The sequence below is a fragment of the Chlorocebus sabaeus genome, chromosome 20, assembly GCF_047675955.1.
Source record: "Chlorocebus sabaeus isolate Y175 chromosome 20, mChlSab1.0.hap1, whole genome shotgun sequence".
Lineage (NCBI taxonomy): Eukaryota > Metazoa > Chordata > Mammalia > Primates > Cercopithecidae > Chlorocebus > Chlorocebus sabaeus.
Genome location: NC_132923.1, coordinates 51,449,826 through 51,472,616, shown reverse-complemented (window position 1 = coordinate 51,472,616; position 22,791 = coordinate 51,449,826). Strand labels below are relative to the sequence as shown.

The 22,791-nt window shown below is 37.4% G+C and overlaps 1 protein-coding gene across 13 annotated transcripts in view; it reads right to left on the bottom strand.

The window, feature by feature from the left end:
- The window catches only part of DDAH1 (dimethylarginine dimethylaminohydrolase 1), a 243,397-nt gene that overhangs the window by 72,599 nt on the left and 148,007 nt on the right, over positions 1–22,791 (bottom strand). Inside the window, exon 1 of one of the 13 annotated variants that reach the window (XM_073007146.1) lies at positions 12,451–12,577. The exons of the other annotated variants lie outside the window; for them this stretch is intronic. Within the exon in view, the coding sequence (XP_072863247.1) occupies positions 12,451–12,453 (3 nt within the window). The 5' untranslated portion in view covers positions 12,454–12,577. Of the gene's footprint in view, positions 1–12,450; positions 12,578–22,791 lie in introns of those variants that run through there. 13 annotated transcript variants of the gene reach the window in all.

The window sequence follows — 22,791 nt, the reverse complement described above, 5'->3', positions numbered from 1 at the left end:
CAGGTGGTGTTTGGTTACAAGAATAAGTCCTTTAGTGGTGATTTCTGAGATTCTACATTAAACTACATTTTTGTTTTTGTTTTTGGCTTAAGCAACAAAAATGTATTGTCTCAGTTCTGTAGGCTAGCAACTTGAAATCAAGGTATCTGCAGGGTTGGTTCCTTGCTAAGGCTATGAGGAAAACATCTGTGCTAGGCCTCGTTCCTTGGCTTATAGACAGCTGTCTTCATATTCACATTGTATTATCTTAGTATGCATGTCTCTATGTCCAAATTTCCTCTTCTTATAAAGCCACAGTCATACTGACTCTAATTACCTACTCTAATTACCTCATTTTAATTTGATTACCACTCTAAAGACTCTATCTCCAGATAAGATCACATTCTGAGGTACTAGGGGTTAGGACTTCAACATATGAATTCTGAGAAGGCATCAATTCAACTCATAACGTAAGTGCTGCTGAGCTCTTGTTAGAAAATGAACCCTTGGGCCAGGTGCGGTGGCTTACACCTGTAATCCCAGCACTTTGGGAGGCTGAGGTGGGCGGATCACGAGGTCAGGAGTTCAAGATCAGTCTGGCCAACATAGTGAAACCCCGTCTCTACTAAAAATACAAAAATTAGCTGGGCGTGGTGGCATGTGCCTGTAATCCCAGCTACTCGGGAGGCTGAGGCAGAAAAATTGCTTGAACTAGGGAGTCGGAGGTTGTAGTGAGCGGAGATTGTGCCACTGCACACTCCAGCCTGGCAACGGAGCAAAATTCCATCTAAAAAAAAAAAAGAACGAAAGAAAATGAACCCCTGACCCATGGATGTCTTGTGACTCTCAGGCCTGACATTCCCATTTTGAGGTGGGTCAACTACAACACAACTACAAGGAAAGGGTCCATTTGCTGGCCAAATGAAAATAATGTGTTTGAAGTTATGGCTGGCCTGGCCCTAGTGACATCTCAGTTTTGCATAAAGTAGTAGGTATCCTTTTGGGGAAAACATTATCTCCCACTCTGCCACCTAAAACAAATCCATGGGCTCAACAAGGTCCTCGATTCACAGAGATTCCCTTCAATGCCTGGACCTGGTTTACCTCTGGTTCACCTAAGCTGAAAACTGATGGTGCTAATAGTGCTGCTGCTGCTGTTTGACCTCAGCACCAGCTATATAAAGCCTGGTTATTGGTATCAGTGGGCAGAACCCAGAGCTGTTCTCAGAGCCCTTGTCAAGCAGGCTAAGGGGCTGGGTTATTGGGATGGACAATTCACAATGAACCTTGAATGTCCTTAGCTTCTTGCCGGGTCAAGAATGCAAGGCCTTGATTACTGTTTACTCAGGTCATTTCTCTGGGTTGTATGTCATTGAACATCTTGAGAAATGAAGTAAAGTAGCTTCCATCTCCTCCTCCATCCCTTCCTCATGGCTCACTATAAAAGCAGTAAGTTCCCTAAACTCAATGTTCCTCAAATGTGACACAAATCCACTGAGTACACAACACCCACTTAAACCCATGCCTGTCTTTGTCACCTTCATGAGTTTTGGGAAGACATGGGGAATTGACACCAACATGACACTCATGCTGCTTGCTGGGCTGTGAATAATAAAGTCCTCTGTCTCTGATGTAGGTGTTACCAGTCTTCTGTAACAAGCTAAACTGTTGGCTTGCCAGTGGGGTAAAATCTCAGACCCTTCACAGATCCTGACTTCATGGGGACTGATACAAGAATAAAAGTCCTGTAGTTTCCAAAGGTCTTTGACAAGGACACCACTCTAAGTATCTGACATACTTGGCTGATTCCTAGTATTTGGTCTCTCCTAGGTCATTTTGCTCTATAATAATAATTAACTTGCCCATTCTTTTGTTTTATTCCCTCAAACAAAATACTTATTTTGCACAAGACACTCCTTAATAGCAATAACAATAACATCAACAACTAATACAGCATTGGTCTATACACTATATGTCATCTTTACTTCTTAAAATATCCATCTGAAGGAGATATTATTACCCTCTAGTGTACAGATCAGAAGACTGAGGCATAAGTCATACAGTTTAAGCCCCACTTTTATAAAAGTGGGGACAACCTCTCAAAATAAAAAAGAAAATTTCAGTTGTGAGGAATATCAAATCCATGAGTCCAGGCATAGAAAATGTCTTCTTTGTCCTATTCATTAGAGGGCTCTACACTGAAGTCAGTGATTCAGTTAAGAAACAATCTAAAATGACTACATATTGTACTAAATTGGTCTCCAAAATACAACTTTCTAACATTTTAGCTGGCTATTTAAAAACTCTTTGTAAAAGAAATTTACATCTATAAAGAAAATCTCCATTTCTAAGGGTATCTCTTTCTCTGCACCTAAAACCACTAGAAAATTTTACAATGAGAAGGACATTGGCTTAAAGTTTACACAACAAACCTTAACTGTGTTTAGAGCACTCTTCCTGCCCATCTTGTCTTATGGGGTCTTACTCTTTGCCCTTGTCTCAGCAAATAATGGTGTTTAGATCTAAGTTGTGTGCTTTGGGATGTAAGTTCATCTTACATTAGGTAAGTTCATCTCACCTAAGAGTCATGTCTTTGGAAGTGCAAACTTAGGGTTACCTAGCTAACAATAATTTAAAAATATTTAACAATAATTTAACAATAAATTTTTATTTGTATTTATTTTATTTTATATATTTAACAAAAAATTAACAATAATTTAAAAACAACAGAATAGGTAATCAGGAGATTGACAGTCTAAAGAAGAAAGAGAAACTACTGAAAAACTGGCAAATAGAGAATCTTATAAAAGCTCTAAGATCTGCTTCTGTGTGTATGTCTACATATGTTATATGTATGTGATATTTTGCTATCAAAATATATGAAAAAGCTTTAATTAATTGGCTTAAAGAAAAAGTAAGCTATAAAATATAATATTTTATCAGAAAAACTGCACTAACTGCTATGGTTTGCTGTGGTTTGTCCGCACCAAAGTTCGTGTTGAAATTTAATTGCCAATATAACAGTGTGGGGAGGTAAAGCCTTTAAGAGATGATTAGGTCAATCACATAGATTAATATCTTTCTCCTGAGACTGGGTTAATTCTGCAAGACTGGATTAGTTCTCAAAGGAGAACAGGTTGTTACAAGGTGAGGTCACGCCTGTGTTTTATCCCTTTCCATGCCTGCTTTCCCTTCTGTTTCTCCACCATGTTATGATGCAACATGAGACACCCACCAAAAACTGACCAGATGGGCTGCCCCGTCTTGGACTTCCAGCCTCTAGAATCATGAGCTAAATAAACCACTTTTCTTTACAAATTACCAAGTCTTTTGTATTCTGTTACAGCAAAAGAAAACAGGCTAAGAGACTACCTCAAATACCTTTCATAGTTTCGAAAATCTTCAAGTAACATAATCTTAAAGTCATATGATTAAGTAATAAATATTCATGAAATGTCAGTCATTTCCAAGTAAGTTAGAATACTGACACATTAATTGCTAAACATGATTAAAGTATAGATACTTTGTTACCTTGTGTTGTTATAAAATGTTGGTATATAATAGTTCAAAATTGCTTACTTCCTAGGTTTCACTAGAAATTAAAGTCACTAAAAGTTAAAAATTCTAATTAGTATATGTAATTATATATGCAAAGTATACCAAGAGAAAGTAAAATGTATTTGGGTGAGAAAATTTATAAAAAGTCATGAGAATACGTTTTGTAGAAAAGAGTAATTTCAGCGAATTCAAAGGTTAAAGGCTTTTCACAATATAGATTTATGAAGAAAATGGAAACAAGGCAGGAAGGAACTATTAAGAAAAAGAGATACAAAAAAGTTCTAAGTCTGAGAATATATTTTTGGTAAAGAAAGTTGAAAAGAGACTAATTTTGTGTGGTCAGAAAGATAAGGGAAAAAGAAAAGTACATTTTTGCCCTAAGGTAGAATGAGTGGTTGTTTCAATATGAAAAAGAAGAGACTGGGTGCAGTGGCTCATGCCTGTAATCCCAGCACTTTGGGAGGCCAAGGCGGGTAGATCACCTGAGGTTGGGAGTTCAAGACCGGCCTGACCAATGTGGAGAAACCCTGTCTCTACTAAAAATACAAAATTAGCTGGGTGTGGTGCCACATGCCTGTAATCCCAGCTACTCAGGAGGCTGAGGCAGGAGAATCACTTGAACCTGGGAGGCAGGGGTTGCAGTGAGCTGAGATCACGCCATTGCACTCCAGCCTCGGCAACAGGAGTGAGACTCCATCTCAAAAAAAAATGAAAAGAAAAAGTAGAATGCATGGGACAAAACTGAAGGTTTGAGCAAGCTGCAGGAGGTCTTCGCAAGGTTTAGAAGATTTATGGAAGATGAATCTTATGAAAGGAATTTTGAGTGTGATCAAGTTGGCTAAAATTAAGAAATAATTGTGTTTAGGTTTTTCTAAAAATTAAGCTTTATTTTTAAAACAAGGTTTTCTTGAAGTACTGATCTTTTCTTATTTAAAAATTGTGAGACTTTTTAGATATGTGGCCTAGAAAAGAAAGATTCTATATTTTGTCAAAATAATTTTTGTGCTTCATGTTTTCTTTCTTAGGTCATTAATTACTTAGGAAAACTGAGTCTTCTCTTTATTATAAGAGTTAAGATTTTCTACAGCTATGTAACTTCTTTTGAAGTATTTCAATTATCACTGTGGTTAAATGAGTATTATTTTCACAGTGACCTGTAATCCTATTTTTGATCAAGTGTTTGAATCTTTTTGACAAACTTCCCAAAATGAAATTCTAAGTCCCCTTGTCTTCGTCCCTTTGGAGCTGATATAAAGGAATACCTAAGGCTGGAAAATTTATGAAGAAAAGAGGTTTACTTGACTCACAATTTTGCTGGCTGGAAGACTGGGCATCTGGCAAAAGCCACAGGAAGCTTCCACTCATGGCAGAAAGCAAAAGGGAGTCACAGTACAGAGATCACATGGCCACAGAGGGAGCAAGAGAGGAGTGGGGAGGTGACAGGCTCTTTTAAACAACCAGCTCTCACAGGAACTAATAGTTTCCATTAACTCACTCATCACAACGAAGACACCAAGCCATTCCTGAGGGATCCACCCCCGTGACCCAAACACCTCCCATTAAGCCCCACCTCCAACATTGGGGATCAAATTTCAACATGAGATTTGGGAGACAAACATCCAAACCACAGCCACCTGGAAGTCCAAAAGACAGATATTAAACCAATTAAGTTTATTTGATATGTTAAATTATATGGGAAATATTGTCAATAAGAAATAACGTTTAACCTTTTTTTCCTTACATTTGTATAGATATGTTATTAAAATATTTATTCAGGCCAGGTGTGGTGGCTCACACCTGCAATTCCTGCACTTTGGGAGGCTGAAGTGGGCAGACTGCTTGAGTCCAGGAGTTCAAGACCACCCTGCGCAACATGGTAAAACCCTATTGCTACAAGGAATACAAAGAGCAGCCAGGCATGGTGGCACACAGGTGTAGTCCTAGCTACTCCGGAGGCTGAGAGGTGGGAGGATCGCCTGAGCCCAGGAGGCAGAGGCTGCAGTGTGCCACGATCACATCACTGCACTCCAGGCTGGGTGACAGTGTGAGACCCTGCCTTAAAAAAAAAAAAAGTGTTTCAAAATTGCATTAAATTTCTAGAAATCAATCATAATTTTGGTTATTATGTTAAAATGTTGTATGCCACAGAAATAACACAATTTCTTTGTCCATTATGGACTCTCATCAAGTTTTTAATGATGGCTATTTTAAGTCTTACTGTCCTCAGTTAATTGCTTTATTCTGATGCTGTTCTGAAAGCTTATTGCAACAACTATAATCTTCAAAGAAGTTCATGGAAAGAATGGAAAAAATTCTGACAAGTATAGGTTTGTGATAACTTTGAGATAGCACTGGATTGGGTAAGAATTTGTAGAACTCTAAGAAAGAAACTGATAGATTAGTGAAACTGTTAACTAAGATCAAACAGAGCAGGGATTAATTACATTAGACTGAAAAACTGATGAGGAAAAATTATGTGTTCTTATAGCTTTTTAATACACTGCTGGTTCTCTTAATGTTTTATTTTCCAGATTTAAGAAGCTATTTTTTAAAGCTGTCTCTAACAACAGTTTGGTAGAGTACACTTTCATCAACAAAGATTGAAACATTCCATCTTTCTCCTTAATATGATTATTTTCATAAGCTCAAAAAGAATTTGCTCTCTGTATTACATGATACAACTGGAAACACTGGTTTAATTACCAAGGCTTTGACTGAAATGTAATATTTTTGAGAATTAATAGAATGCCTGGTTTCAAGGATTCCCAGTGTGATACAGTTTGGATGTTTATCCCCTCTGAAACTCATGCTGAAATCTGATCCCCAGTGTGGAAGGTGGGACCTGGTGGGAGGCCTCTCTCGCTATGTGACTCCACTGACTCCCCTAGCCTCCCACCATAAATAAAAGCTTTCTGAGGACCTCAATGGAAGTTGAGGAGATGCCTGCAAAGTTGTAAGCCAAATAAACTCTTTTTTTTCATAAATTACCCAGTGTCATATATTCCTTTATAGCAATGTAAAATGGACTAACACACAGCATTACAGTGAGTAAAAAGTTGTCACTTCCTGGCAGGCCTAGGAACCTCAAGATATTAGATAACCATGGACAAAGTCTGATGTTGGCCTTGGTTTAGCTTCCTAGTGATGAGAGGTTTTTAAAAGTCTAATCTGAGTTTCCTTATCAAAATTTCTAGCAAAGCAAATTTAAAAAGAACTGCGTGGTTATTCTTGCTGTACTTATATAAAATAATCAAGTGAAGTTTAATGAGACGAAACTTATTTTGCAGACAAATTAGTCTTACTCTGATTATCTTTGGTAGAAATGGGGGTGACTATAGAGAGAAAAGTTATGTTGCAAAAGAAAAACTATAGTACACCTTTTAGTAGACTGTAGTCTTGTTTATTTTTCCCTAGACTGGACTGGATCCTGAATTCTTTTAGTGCCCTCCAATATCTAGCTTCAACTCTTCGACTAAGAGCAAAAGTGCTAAACTGGACAACTTGATATAAATTTCAAGGGACAAGTCTCATGTGTGATTTGTTTGCCATACAAAGAGTTCACCAGAATATCTAACGCCACAACCAGGGACATTCAAACTGCAAACCAGGATGAGAATTTGTTAACTGCATGCCATGGACAGCTTTTAACAAGACCATCAGATGAACACTTCTTATAATATTCTTACCCCTCAATTTTTCCTTGCTTATGCCTACTTCTTTCACTTGGCAGAATAAGGCTATGGTTGAAGTTTCACAGTCCTTAGTTTTTGTGGGTAATCTGACAGCATGTTGAATCTGTTATGTCAAATCTGAATCTTTCAAAAACCTGAGATCCTTTAGTCCACCTAGTGGGTAACTTCAGCAACATCCCTAATGCAACTGTTTGTTCAAATTGTACTAGTGATCTCTTTTACAGAGTTAGTACTCTCTGCTTTAGTGTAATCCATTCCTGGAATGCTAGGTGATAGAACTGCTACCGACTAACTGAACAGGGAGAAATCTGTGCAACTGCTAATACTGCTTGCCACCCATAGATATAATGAGTATCTGGCCTGGCTCATTCTTTGATCTATTTAATTTCGGTTGGTTTAGTTTATGGGGATCCTAGATAAAGGAGCATAATCCAAACTCCTGGCATTATCCTTCTGATAGTCATAATAGTAGTTTCTCTGGTACACGACATCCTCTCAAAAAGTTTTAAAAGTTTGTACGCAGTCATTCATCAAACACCGAAGAGTCTCTTTTCTGCTGGAATGACAAAAACTCAAAGAAATACATGATGATGAGTACACCATAACCTATGAATGACTTGTAGAGACCAGAAACCCAACATGATGATAAGAGTAGCACTAATGCTCTTAGTTTTGGTCACACACTCACCTAGATGAAAGCGTGACTGAAAGGGGAAAATTGTTAAATAAAAAATATAGGAGGCCACTGTTTTGGACTAAGCTCCTGCACTAGGCCCCACAGCTCCTGCATTAGGCCCCAACAGACTTGACTAAAAATCAAAATGGAGTTATCCATGCTGAAGTTCCACATCACCAAACTGAAACTAAGCTGTTATATGATCTTCCAAGAAAGCAGGAGAGATAGCAGCCAATTTCCCAAATAGGCCAGTATCAATCTTCAATCAGTAGGATAATAATTCCCTCTGTTTTAATTCTTAAAAGTAATCTGATGCTAACCAATCTTTCTATTTTTCTGCCTCCCTGTCCCTGCCTTTCAAGGAAAGTAACTTTGAAATAATCAATCTGTTTTTTGTTTTTCATTTTTGCTTTCCTTAGCCCTGTCTATAAAACCAACCCCTTCTGTTCAACTCACTGGCAAATTTATTGTATTTTATGGCATAAAATGTTGCCCGATTCTAGAATTGCAATAAAGCCAGCTTTGCTCTTTAAAACTAAATCTATTGTAATTTTGTTCTTGAAATGCCCAAGTGGACTCAAATATTTTTTTCTTTGGAGAATCTTGGCCTTGTTTTGCTGTATCCCAGCCAATTGTTGAGCAAAAAAACCTTGAGCTCACCGGCATTATTTATCAAAAACAATCAGGGAGGACTGCCTGAAGGACACATAGTCTACTCTTGCAGAAATTCTTTTCTTTTCTTTTTTTTTTTTTTTTTTTTGAGACAGAGTCTCTATCTGTTGCCCAGGCTGGAGTACAGTGGTGTAATCTCGACTCACTGCAACCTCCACCTCCTGGATTCAAGCTATTCTCCTGCCTCAATCTCCCAAGTAGCTGGGATTACAGGTGTGTGCCACCATGCCTGGCTTTTTTATGCTGTTGTTTGTTGACCAAGCTGGTCTTGACCTCCTGACCTCAGGTGATCTGCCTACCTGGGCTTCCCAAAGTGCTGGAATTACGACGTGAGCCACTGTGCCTGGCCTACTCTTGCAGAAATTCTAAAATGTACATCTGAATTAGAGAGTTTACTTTCTATATTATTGAATTAACTGAACTGTACCTACTGGTAAAAATGTGGTAGATGATGCTATTTATATCATTATACACTGTCCACATGTGATCCCCAGGAAGAAATTTTTCTCTGAGCTTAGTAGCAATGACATTTTCACTTCTCAGAAACTGACCTGCCTGTATCTTTAGGTCCTCATAGACTAAAATACCTACAAGGTTTACTTCTTTATGCTGCTGGTTAGAAAGCTTTCAGTGGAATTTGTGACCCATCTATAACAGTGTGTAGATCGTATATGGTGTTCCTGGCTCCACCTAATGGTAATCATTTTATCTTATTCCTGTACCCATCTTTTGATTGGTTCTACCTTTATGATATATATCCTTCTAAGCTGCCTTCTATCCCTTCTGCAGTACAATGGTACAGAAATGAAAACCATAAAAATGTAAGCAGAGAGATATGATCCATGCCCACAATGTGATTGCCTTCTTCAAAGACATCATAGGCAAATTTCCAGGGTTTCTAAAGCTTTATATAATACCAGAACATTGGGCTAAAGAGTGAACGCTTCTGAGTACAGCAGACTAACACTATCTCTCATCATTAAAAGACGATCTTGGTGCTGCTTAAATGTAGCTTTCATAATACACTGTGTTGACACAGTCTAGCAATAAAATTACAGGAATTGATCCTTTTCTCCAAGAGGTTACACCTCTAAAATGAAGAGGGCGCCTACTGTGAAAACATTCATGAAAAGTGAAATCTTTCATTATTGGTATCTTCTTTTTACCTGAATTTATTCACTTCCTGGGAGCAGTAGAGAATGACTAACTACATCAGATAAAGATAGTCCAAATAGCACATACAGAATAGAATAGCATGGTTTATATTTACTTTTAGGAAAAAGAATTGTAATGAGGATGAAATATAATTTTACCTTGAATTTCAAGAGAAGCAGCTTTTCTTTTTTCTTTCCTTTCCTTTTTTTTTTTTTTTTTTTTTTTTTTGAGAGAGGGTTTCACTCTATTGCCTGTGCTGGAGTACAGTTGCATGACCAAGGTTCACTGTCACCTTGATCTCCTGGACCCAAGCAATCCTCCCATCTCAGCCTCCCAAGTACCTGGGACCACAGGCGCACACTACCATGCCCAGCTAATTTTTAACAATTTTTTTGTAGAGATGAGTTTTCATTCACCATGTTGTCCAGGCTGGTTTCAAACTCCTGGGCTCAAGTGATCCACCCACCTCGGCCTCCCAATGTGCTGGGATTATAGGCATGAGTCACTGCATCTGATCAAGAAGCAGCTTTTAAGCTCTTTTAAAATTCCTATTATTGAACTGCAGAATCAGATTTTCAGTTATATGTCATTTTGTTTTAAAAAGAGGCACATTTACTATCTTACTTGAAAGAAAACATTTTCAAAACTATTTTGCATCTAGTTCCTTTTTAATATGTTCTGAAAGCAATGTACTTTACTTTTATTTTAAGTAATTTTTTTAGAGACAGGGTCTTGCTATGTCACCCAGGCAGTGCTGCAATCACAGCTCATTACAGACTCAAACTCTTGGGCTCAAGCAATCCTCCTGCCTCAGCCCCTCAAATGGCTAAGACTACAGGTATACAACCACCACCCCTAGGTAATGTTTTTAATTTTTATTTTTGGTAGAGACAGGGTCTGACTCTGTTGCCCAGGCTTATCTTGAATTCTTAGCCTCAAGTGATCCTCCTGCCTTGGCCTCTTAAAGTGCTGGGATTACAGGTGTGAGCCACTGTGCCCAGACCTGAAAGTATGGTCTTTTTAAAAATCTGCCTCTGATTTCTTTCTTCTAGCCAGGGTCTAAGCGTGAATGCTTTACTTCAAGCAGAGTCTTTCTACTATAGCAAACAAGACTACTTGTCAAACTATTTTTATAGACAAAATATTTTCAAAAATATTTTCAGTACAAATTAATTTACCATGCTGTTTTTATCTCAGATTTGATATTTTCTTCAGAAATGTATAATTTCAGTTATAAATACTAAGATATAAAAATGCTTTGTGTATTTTTCTGGTGAATACAACTGAACTAAGACTACATTTCTAGAAAATACAATTAATAAAAATCTTCTGACAATTCCCATTTTTTGCTCCAAAAATATTAGTTTAACTTCAACAGATACCTGTTTTCTTAAGAATGCTGGGTATGTACCTGTGGAGGAGCGTCTGTTCCAAGTGATAAGAAGGGATCAGTGTGTGTTGGCTGTGGACTGGGACTGTCCCTCAGGGCCTGCTAATGTTCAATCTGGTGAGTAACAATCTCAAGTTTGAGGGAAATTTTCCCTTGGATATGTAAACTCCTAGATTTACCATTTATATATACACACAGACACACACATGCACATACACATATACACATATACATATATGTGCATGTATATACACGTATGTAAACCGAATAGTTACATCCAAAAAAAAAAAAATCTGAAAAGAATCATGCAAAATGTGCGAGACACATTGTACTTAAAATATACTTGAAGGCTTGTTTCTGTAAGGGTTGCCTAAACATCCCTAGGCTCTACTCTTCAGGAATCTTATTTCCAGGCACAGTGTCCTGGAGCATTTGCAATTTTTCAATTGGAACTCTCAGCACTTTACTTTAAAAATAGTCTAAAGTCAGAAACTGAAATACTGATCTATTTGTCAACCCCCAAGTTGCTCCTTAGTCAATATAATGTTGAATATTTCTGAATAAAGGATTCTTAAGGCTGGCTGTGGTTCAGGCAAGTCCTAAACTTATTAAAGGTAAAATAAGTTATTCACAAAAGAAAAAATATATAGTCTATTCTCAGTTGGAGAAAGATCTATTTTCCCCCAAAACTGAATTATGTATTAAATCAGTTCAAATTTTATTTTGGACCACTAATCTGTAATTTAACATAGTTGTTAAAATAAATGGATGTTTCAGTCTATTTTATGTCAAGTTGTTTACTAGAAAAAATAATTCAATGGGTAGAACATTTAAAATACTGTTTTCCCTGTGTGCTTACTTACAAATGGATACACGTTGTACTCTTGGCAAAATTTACCTGTTACATTTTAACAATGTAATTGCTGACAATAAAACATTAGCACAAAACAATTTCTATATCTTAAACCATAACTATATTCCTCCTGCCACTTTTAGTAGGATCATGAATATTTCTATAGCTAGTTTTTAACAAGTTTCTAAAATATTTTTAAGCCCATATGAAAGAAAAAAAAAGGCTTATGGAATTTTTCTTTAAGAACTACATATTATATTTCACAAATAAAGCTAAACAGAAAAAATGCAGATCAACATCACAGTTAGCAAGTATTGAGCATTTAATGACCTCCATTTCTAGAATCTACTTCTTAGAGGACGCCACCAGTTCATATTGACCCATTATACATGAAACTTCTGCCTGTAGGATTGCAGCTGACAAAGCCTGAAAGACCACATTCTAGAAGGTACTGCTAAGCTTCATTTGTCCTTACCATAGCTGACTGCCATCAAATTGCCATCCAGAACTGCTTTTGGGAAGCAGTTCCTCCGCAATCTTTTCAACAGATTCCCTGTTTTAACATCCACCTGTGTTACTGAAGAACAGTCTGACCCGGATTGAGCAATGGAGCAAATAATAATACTAACTGCAGCTCCAGACAGAAAAAAAAATAGGAGTTCATTTTCCAGACTCTTGTGGGAATACAGAGCATGTCTGCTGAAACTGAATCCAAGAGTTCAATGATATTGTAGACTCAAGTATTTCTTTATATTCCACGTAATAGCTTTTCCGTTCTTGGTGTTTTATAACACACTTCTGAGCCATGATTCAGAAAGTGAGGGAAAATCCCTGTCTTTCTCTCTCTCTCTCTCTCAAGTTATATAAAAATTACAATTGCAAGGTGAAGCTCTAACAGAAAGCCACAGGAGTTGCTCTATGTACTGTTCTCACTGACCCCCATCACTGACCCCCATCACTGCAACTTAAGTCAGTTCATGTGGACTTTCTTTGAGGAAATGCCACTTCTTTAGGCATTAAATCTAAACTTCTTTCCTTTGGGTTTTGTTTTGCTTCATTTTTGCCATACTCTACAATCTGCCCTAGAAAGCTTGAGTATTACATCTTCATTCTGTCATTTTCAACCCTGTTTTCTCTCTTGACAAGGATAGACATGTTATTTTGCTGATATCACTGTTGAGTTGTATGAGGCCTTCTCCCTTTAGGCAGGGGCCACCAGAGTAATCAGTTTTATGTAGCTGCCACTTCATACTACTGTATCCTAAAAGCAGATATGCTAGCAATTCTCTTCAGTTTAATTCAATAAATAGGCCACATGGGTCTATTTATTAGCTGATATTAGCCTCCAACATCTAATGTAACAAATATTACCTAAAAGAAATAGGATTTAAACTATATCTAAGATTACAGAGGGAAATAGTCAAGCACCTGAGGAAAAGATCTTGTTTCTCCTTGCTATTAAAAACTTCCTGTGAAAACACTATACTTGGTTCTGTAGAAGGCGTGCATCATCAGGTTGTGAGTACAGACATGGAGATGGTTCCTTTAAATAAACACAGGTGTCAGGAAGCTTAAGCATGTAAAGGGAGGTCACACCTTATTTTTTCTATAAGCTTAAAGTCTTAAAAAGTCATGTTCTGGATCAACAGGAGCAGGGCGTACCAAGGCATGGTCCATTCCCTGCTCCGCATTTGGCTGGGAAAGGCTTCGTCCTTGGCTGGATCTAAAAAGTGCCCTAAAAAAAAAAAAAAAAAGCCCTGCGTTATAGCAGTGAATAGTAAACTGGAGACAGCGTGTTGGAATACAAGTCTTGAGAGAAGGTGGAGTCCTCTATGAAAAAGAGAGAGCCTCAGAGAGACAGGGGAGACAAGAACCCAAGAATCACAAATGTTTTGTTTGTCTGCAAGAAAGAAGGCCAAGGTGCAAGACTATCCCCTGTCCTCTTGTTCCAAGCTGCCCTCATGTAATGAATGCTCTCAGTCACTCACTCAAATACATCTCTTTTGAAATTAGAAGTAAAACCAAACACTTATGTTGCCAACTTAAAGAGGTTTGGCTGTATTTAAGAGCACGTGGATATTAGCCTCCAACAGTTTTAAAGAAGCTAAGAACTGAAATTTATCCAGGACCCACTATGTGCCAGGACTACCTACCATGTTTCCTCATTTGAATTCCATAACCACCCGTGGTGGTGTGCATTATTATGTTTACTTTATAAATGTGGAAGTTGGAGCCCAAAGATGAGGAGTAATTTGTTCAAGGCAACACTATCTAGAACATGGAGCAACCAGGCCTGTCCAATTCCAAAAGCCACGTTATATCTGAAAAGCTTCTTTTAGAATATTTGAGACAGTCCTCACAGAGATTTATGAAATAGAATTTTATCTTGAGAAACTAAGAAATACAGAAGAGAAGCTTTCCTCATCACTACATCTGGATCCAATAAACTTAAAAATATTTTTTTAAGATACATTATACTTGTTTTTTTCCTCTTTTTAAATTTGTAGTCCAAATTATCCCCATCCTCTCAGCAAAATGAAATAGTAATCTCTATGATAAATTCTGAGATTCTCTATAATGTGAAATCATCACTAAGTTCAAAGAGAAAATAAATAAAACAACTATTATGTTTTAAAACTTGAAATATTCAAGAAGGATACATATAGAACATAGTATACTTTTTTTAAAATTAATTTTTAAATTAAAAATTGTGTATGTTTTTGGCATACAGCATTATGCTTTGAAATATGTATACATTGTGGAATGGCTGAATCAAGCATATGGCTTACCTTATATACTGATCATTTATTTGTGGTGAGAACATGTAAAAATCTACTCCTTTAGTTTTTGAGTATACGATGCACTGTTATTACATATAGAGAAAAGAATATACTATAAACATTCATAAAGAGCAAGCTGAAAAAATTACATTCCTTTATTTCATGGTAGTTTTAAATTTATATATTTCTAAAAACTATTGCATTAAAGCTTTAAAATACAATGCTAAATTACAAGGGTCTTTATGACTCAAAGAGAAACAAGGAAAATTAGAGTACATTTAGCAAAATTTAAAGAAAACATCTTTCATTTTGAAATATATAAGAACAAAAACACATTATATTTCTTTAAGAGAGTTTAGACCTTCCTCCTTGAGTTTTTGTTTTTCATGTGTCCACTTTTTAAATGTTTCCATTTCCTCCACACACATATTTCTGAAGAGTTATGAGCAGGAAGTTTTCTCACGTATTTTCCCAAGTAGAAAGTCCTCCAGCTGCTCATAGACTTTCCCATCGCCCCAGTATTAAAATTCTGGGTAAAATTTTAATTACTAATTTAGGAAAGATGAGACATTTTAACATTTAATACAGTTTGCCCTTTTTACAGACTATGTAGAATAAAGCCTTAGTATGCTTGAAAAACCTCTTAGCAACTGAGAGCGGAGCTGGCCAACAATGGATGATTCATTGATTTAGCTTGAGTGTGCAGGAATGTCTGCCAAAAGGTCTGAATAAACTCACATTGCTAGACACTATGGTAAAATGTACCCTGACCTCTTTTAAAACTCTATCAGAGCGGAAAGTTAAACTTGCAGCTTTCCAGCAATTCACTGGCATCTGGAAACACACTTGAATTATAGTATCTTGCTTTTATAACAATCGATAGATTATTATTTTCACCTAATTAGACAATGGCTGCTACTAATTGGAGGTTTCTAAGGGGACACCACTGTGTTTTTAAGCCCTAAAAATAATGGTTTCCTATTCAATTTAAATCTGAAAGGAGGCTTTTTGAAATCCAAAACTGAAAGAACTGATTGTTGGTTTTTGGTAATATTGACCCAAGGGTTATGAAACATTACCCTAAACAATAATTTGTGCATTTAAAATTGGTAAATATTATGTAACAAATAGCCCGTGTCTCTAAGTTTATGCATATATGTAAAGATTATACCAGGACATCCTATCTTATATTTATATAAAATTCAGAAGAGCTCAGATCTTTTGGTTACATCTGTCATTTGTCTCCTCAACATCCTTTTTAGGGGTAAGTATTATTTCTCCTGCTTTAGAACTGGAAGACCATGCACGTGGAATTTTAAATTGTTGGCTTGCATTCATAGGTATTCAAATCAAGGGCAGGCCTGGGTTTACAAACGGATATTCTATTTCAAAATTGAGTATTAGATACATTGCAGTACTTTATCACTCACAACTTCAGTAGCTATAATAAAAATAATCCATGAAACCAAATCCTTGTTTCCCAGTGGTAAACAAAGATATATTTCCTAATTTCTTTTGCCCTTCACAAATATAAGCCTAGAGCAAGGAATGTTCTGCCTTGAAAGAGCTGTACTTTTGTCTGATTTACTTCTTCGAAGCCTCATCTTTCCCCCATACCTTTTTCTCCTCCCTCTTCTTCTTTTTTTTGTTTTAAATCTTTTTGTGGTAAAATATTCAGGATTAACTGAACAATTCCCTGCTCCACCCTGGAGGTAACCATGTTTATCAATTTGAAGTATAACTTTTCATATTGTTTTCTGGGGCATTTCCATGATTAAATGAATACATAAAATATATTATTTTGATTTACATGTTTTCCCTGTTTAATATATTATCGCATATTGTTCTATAACTTACTTTACAAAAAAAGTACTTCTTGGAAATCTTTTCATACCTGTACATTTGAATCCATTTCATTTTAAAACTGCTAAAAAGTATGTCACAGTATTAGCTTACTTTCTGAAATGGGGCAAGTTATACCCATCCACTAAAAATATAGCTATTCTTCCAGCATAACCTAGATGGTCATATGGAACAAAACAGCATATGGAAAAGTACAAATGGGTGAATTTGTACAAATGGGTGAAATTTAGTCTGTTTTTTAAAATCACTTCACTCTTGACAATTATATGTATCCAATAGCACCAGAGACAATGAATGGGCTTGTTACATTGGACAGTAAAATCCAAGTAGTAAGATGAACACGATGGGGATCTTGCCAGAAAGGCGCCTTGTCACTTGGAGCAGAGGAGTAGAGAGCTTTATGGGTCAAAGTTGAATAGAACACACATGGTTCCTGCCCTCATGGGGGTAACAGTCTAACTCTTAAAGACCTTCCAACTTCACCCTCCTCTCCATTCCCACTGATAGTCTAGATCAAACTTGTCCAACCCACAACCCGCATGCCACATGCCGCCCAGGATGGCTTTGAATGCAGCCCAACACAAATTCATAAACTTTCTTAAAACATTATGAGATTTGTTTGATGATTTTTTTTTTTTTAGCTCACCAGCTATTGTTAGTGTTAGTGCATTATATGTGTGGCCCAAGACAATTTTTCTTCTTCCACTGTGGCCCAGGGAAGCCAAAAGATTGGACACCCCTGGTTTAGACTTTCCACATTTCTGGTGTGAACTATTGCAGGAACCCCTAAGTGGTTTTCTTGAGTCCAGCGTTTTGAACTGCTAATCCACAGCAGAGATATTCCCAAAGAGAAAGATCTGATCATGTCACTGCCCAGATGAAATACTTTCGTTATTTTCCCTTAAACGACAATACAGGACAGAGCGTAATCATCTCAACCTGACATGCACAGTCTAACTTCCCAATTTTTCTTCTGTTACTTTAAGTTCTAGTCACATCAAACTTTCTACTGGTCTGTGGAGATTCTATGTCACACTTCTAAGCTTTTTCACATACTGCCTAAAACGTCCTTTACCTTTTTCCACCTAGATCTCCTGCTTGTTGCACTAGACCACGCTTCAACATTGCCTCTTTGGTGAAGGGCTACCTGACTTCCACAGCAGGGATTTACTTCTTCTGTGCTCCCAAAGCAGGCTGCATTCACCTCTATAATAGCATTTCATGCTGTTTCAGCATTATTTGTAATGCATATATGTTTTCAACTTTATTTATAAGAAATTGTATATATTAGTTAAAAGTCAACCGTAAAGCACATATGCTAAAGTTTTTGTCAAATCTTAAGTTATCAGTCATAACTCATTTCTATACTAGTCCTCAGCCCTACTTGAGTTGTTGGACTGCAAGTTAATTGGGAAGATCCAAAGCCAATTGTAATTGTAACAATTCTCCTTATGTATATACCAACAGAGATTATGAAACTATAGATTAGCTGAGCGCAGTGGCTCAGGCCTGTAATCCTAGCACTTCGGGAGGCCAAGGCAGGCGGATCACCTGAGTTCAGGAGTTTGAGACCAGCCTGACCAACATGGAGAAACCCTATCTCTACTAAAAATACAAAATTAGCTGGGCATGGTGGCATATACCTGTAATCCCAGCTATTTGGGAGGCTGAGGCAGAAGAATCGTTTGAACCTGGGAGGTGGAGGTTGTGGTGAGCCAAGATGGCACCATTGCACTCCAGCCTGCAGTAAGAGCGAAGCTCCGCCTCAAAAAAAAAAAACAAACAAACAAAAAAAAAAGGAAATGAGATTAACATTGAATATGCTGGGGTTCAGGTACTGAGTATAATTGAGTTTAAAACACATAATTTAAATAAATGTTTAAAGATGACTTTGTAGTAGTTGGCTTGACCTAGTCCTAAGAATATTTTGATTCTTAATTTTACTTAAGTTTGTCTCATAAATAATTAAGTCTTTGCTTCCCTGCTAGAATGCCAAAGTATACAAGACAATGAGAAATATCCCCTTGCTTCTGGTGGAATGACCTTGGGGAATATGAACCCATAAGAAGCAGGCATTCTGATGACAGGTGTAGGAAGGAGGGAGGGAGACAGTATAAAAAGGTAGAGTCAACCATCAAAGAGGCCGTAGGCTGTTGTAGGTAGCCTTGTTCATCCATAGTGATGAGATGATGTCTTGAGACCCAACTCTACCCAAGCATATTCTTCACAGGTCCACTGACTGAGTGTCTTGGCAGGGATCCAGACCAGCCATCCTAGTCTAGCCCACAAGTTATCACAGCATCACAAAAAATGCTGTAGTGCATATGAAAACATTTAACCACTGTCATCCATGAAACAGACCAATAACAGTTGACAGAGAGGCAGGAGTTAATAAATAGCAATAAATTGTTAGGAATTCCCTGGAATTAATAAATTAAACATTTGGAACAATTGCAGTAAGTAGCTTAGAGTAATATTTTAAAAACAAATGACAAGTGTTAAGGTCAAGTAGGTCAAACAGAAGAATTCACATAACTAGAGAAACAATTAGAAAGGTAACAGGCCTGCCTTAAGCAGGATGCTCACTTGCTTGACAAAGTAAATTTTGACCCTGATGAGGGGACTGATGCTGTGTTCACTCCCATGCTGCGCTGTCCATCTTCTACACCAAACTGCATGAGCTTATTTGGGGGCAGGGACTGTCTTTCATTTCTAGATTCCCCAGGTCTTAGCAAAATGGTTGTACTGTATACATCTGTCTAGATACAGATGCCAGGACAACAGACAATTGATTCTATTGGGTCCTAAATATAAAGACTGTGAAAAAGACATCTGCAGTTCCTGATAGCTGCCATGATGGCAACTGCTGAGCCATTTGAAGGTAAACGCTGTGTTTCACTATCATTCTGAGGCTCCCCATGGGGACTGCTGCTGCTGCAGATTCCTCAGAAGTATTCTGGTCATGCTGGCTTCTGCTCTGAAAGGGAGGAATTTTGAGAAACCAGAGAAAGGGTCAGCTGACACCTCAGCTTCAGCACTGTGGAGGCCAATCAATAGCTGGAAAAGTGTACAGAAAGGAATAAAAGCAGAACCTCCAATCTACCCAGGCCTGCAGGAATTTTCTCCACTGATATCATTAGAACTTCCGTCTAAATTATCCCACTGATATAGAATGTACTTGTGGAATTTAAGAGAGGTACTGGACTGATTTTTAAAATTCCTACGTGTACCAAATTCCAGGCATAGTGCCAATGGCAGAGAAAAGAATATTCTTTTTTTTTTTTAAATTAACTTAAAACATGTGAAAGGTTTTTGTTTTAAGGCCTGCGATAGTCTCTTGTTTACTATAAACAGTCTCTATAATTCAACTCCGTGTGACTACAGGAATTTCTTGAGTTGGAGTCTACTACGTCATGCTAGACGCTCTAACCCTATGTGTTAAGTGACACAAATGAACACAGAAATTAATCAGTCTGCTGTTGGAACACACTGAATTTCATCTTTCGGAGTCTTCTAACAATTGTTCATCTGCCTCTTCTAGCTAGTCCTTCACGGCAAACCACAATGACCCCTTCACTCAATGCAAGACGATCTTCCTGTGACTGAAGTCTCTTGGTCATTACTGGCTCTGAGCCTTTGCTCGGTTATTTCTTCCACCGAGAACATCTTCCCCTCTTCTTTACTACCAATTGGTGTAATATGGCCCAAAACTTCCCCTTTGTTCCCCCCTAATCCCATCTCTTCTTGGCTTCATCATGTTGATGGCATCTGTTGAGAGGGCATTTGTACCCCTCGTCCTTGGAAAAGCATCAAGGTAGTTCCCTAGAGAATGATGAGATCTGGTCTAAAGAACACTGCAAATGGCATGTATAAAATATTTTGAGGGCCAGGCACGGTGGCTTGCACCTGTAATCCCAGCACTTACAGAGGCCAGGGCAGGCACATCGCTTGAGCCCAGGAGTTCGAGACCAGCCTGAGTAACATGGCAAGACCTTGTCTCTACAGAAAACTAAAAAATTAGCTGGGCATGGTAGCACATGCCTTTAGACCCATCTACTTGGGAGACTGAGGAGGGACGATTGATTGAAACTAGCAGGTGGAGGTATCAGTGAGCTGTGATTGTGCCACTGTACTCCAGCCTGGGTGACAGAACAAGACCCTCTCTCAAAAAAAAAATTTTTTTTTTTTGAGGAATGGTTAGTTTGTTAATATATTCTAGAAATATATAGGTAGAGAAAAATGTAAAATAAATCCATTACTTATGAATACCTACATACCAGGCTGCTGCGTGACTATTACCATTATCAAATTCTCACTACTTTTGATGGAATCAAGGAAATTCAGTGCACTTTAAACAACTAAACTGCATCTGTGATAAGTAGAAAGTAAAGGAAATTTACTTAAAGTTTTACCATTTAAGGACACTGGATCCCAGTCCTATGAACCTGTGCCTTAGCACATATTTTTTGCAGCTGCTGATACACTTCAGAGCCAAAGTTAAGCTTTGAAAGTTTGGATTCCTGTGTGTTGTGATAATCAGCTGAGGTTTGGAAATGCCTTCAAAAATCTAATGCTCTGGCCCTTTAACAAGGCTTCTGAAAAAACAATTTAACATCTGGAATCAAGTATTTTGTGGAAGTCCAAGACCAACAGAGCAAAGAACATTTCTTTCAGTAACAGTTAAAATGTGGCACTTCCTTCTCCTTCATCAAATAAATGGGTTTATTTAACAAAGATCCCGAGGTAGTTTATAATAAGTAAAATATGGCATAGAAGCAAGGTACAGAAAACAGGACACTCCAGATATTTATCACTGAAAGTCTTTCCTAAATACGCTGCTTTATTCTTCCGGCATCATTTTCTTTTCCAGAATTCAAATCGAAAAACAATCAAAGTCAAGCCTCCTTCATTTAACCTTTCTAAGAGACTGCAGGGTGAGGATGAGTAAAGAAATTAAAGAGTTCATCTTTCATCTTTTCCAACGTACTTCAGAAGACAAAAGCAGTAACTGAATGTATGGATTTCTTAAGTCTTTGGGCAGCCAGAGTAACTCATATCAAATGCAAAAACAGAAGTGGTTATATCTATTGAATGTTGACTAATTCTCTACAGATTTTAGATATTTTTTAAAACAACATATGAAAATGTGTTCCCTACTAAAATAATAATAGATGACATTTATTGTACGCTTAACATGTATCAGGTCAGGCACTATACATTTAACTTTCAAAATAATTACTGTTATCCTTTTCTTCTTGTGATGAGTAATTAATACAGTGGTATGGTGGAACTGGCATAGAGACAAATAGAACAATAAAATAGAAGGATTAGAACCCAGAAACAGATCCACACATATATAGGGCTATACCTCACAACAAGAGGACATTGTAGATCAGCAGGTAAAGGACAGACCATTCAATAACGGTGCCAGGAGAGTTAGTCCTCTATATAGCGTGTGGGTAACAAGCAAAAGAAGGAAATTGGATCCCATCCTCACACAATATATAAGAATACATTCCAAATGGAAGTAAGGTCTTAAACATGAAAGGCAAAATGCTAAAGCTTTAGGAAGACAGCATGAGGAAAGGATCTGACCACATTAAAATTAAGAGCTCTGGGTCATCATCAAAAAGTACCACAGAGTAAAAAGGCAAGCCACAAACTTGAAGACAATATTTGCAACACATACAATCAACAAAGTATGTTTCCAGAACATATAAAGAATTCCTTTGAAAAACAGAAACAACTCAATAGAAAAATGGGCAATTGATCGACAGGCACAGTGTGTCTCTCCTCCACTTTCTAAGAAATGGAGGACAGAGATTGTCCTTTACCCACAAACCTACAATGTGCTCTTTGTTGTGAGTTATGGCCCTATATATATGTGTGGAGTTATTTCTGGGTTATTCCTTCGATTTTATTGTTCTTTGAAAGTGGAGGAGAGACTCAAAGACTGCCTGGCACATGGGACGTACTCAAACAACATTTGATGAATGAACAAAAACACAAATGGCCCATAAACATATGAAAAGACACCCAAGCTCATTGGTAATCAGGGAAAGAAAAATGAAAACCACAATGGTTTTGCTTTTTAAAAATAGAAGGAAATTTTTAAAATCAAAATTTAGAAGGCCCCTGTGACTTTGTTAACGAAAATCAAATATTTCAAGTGT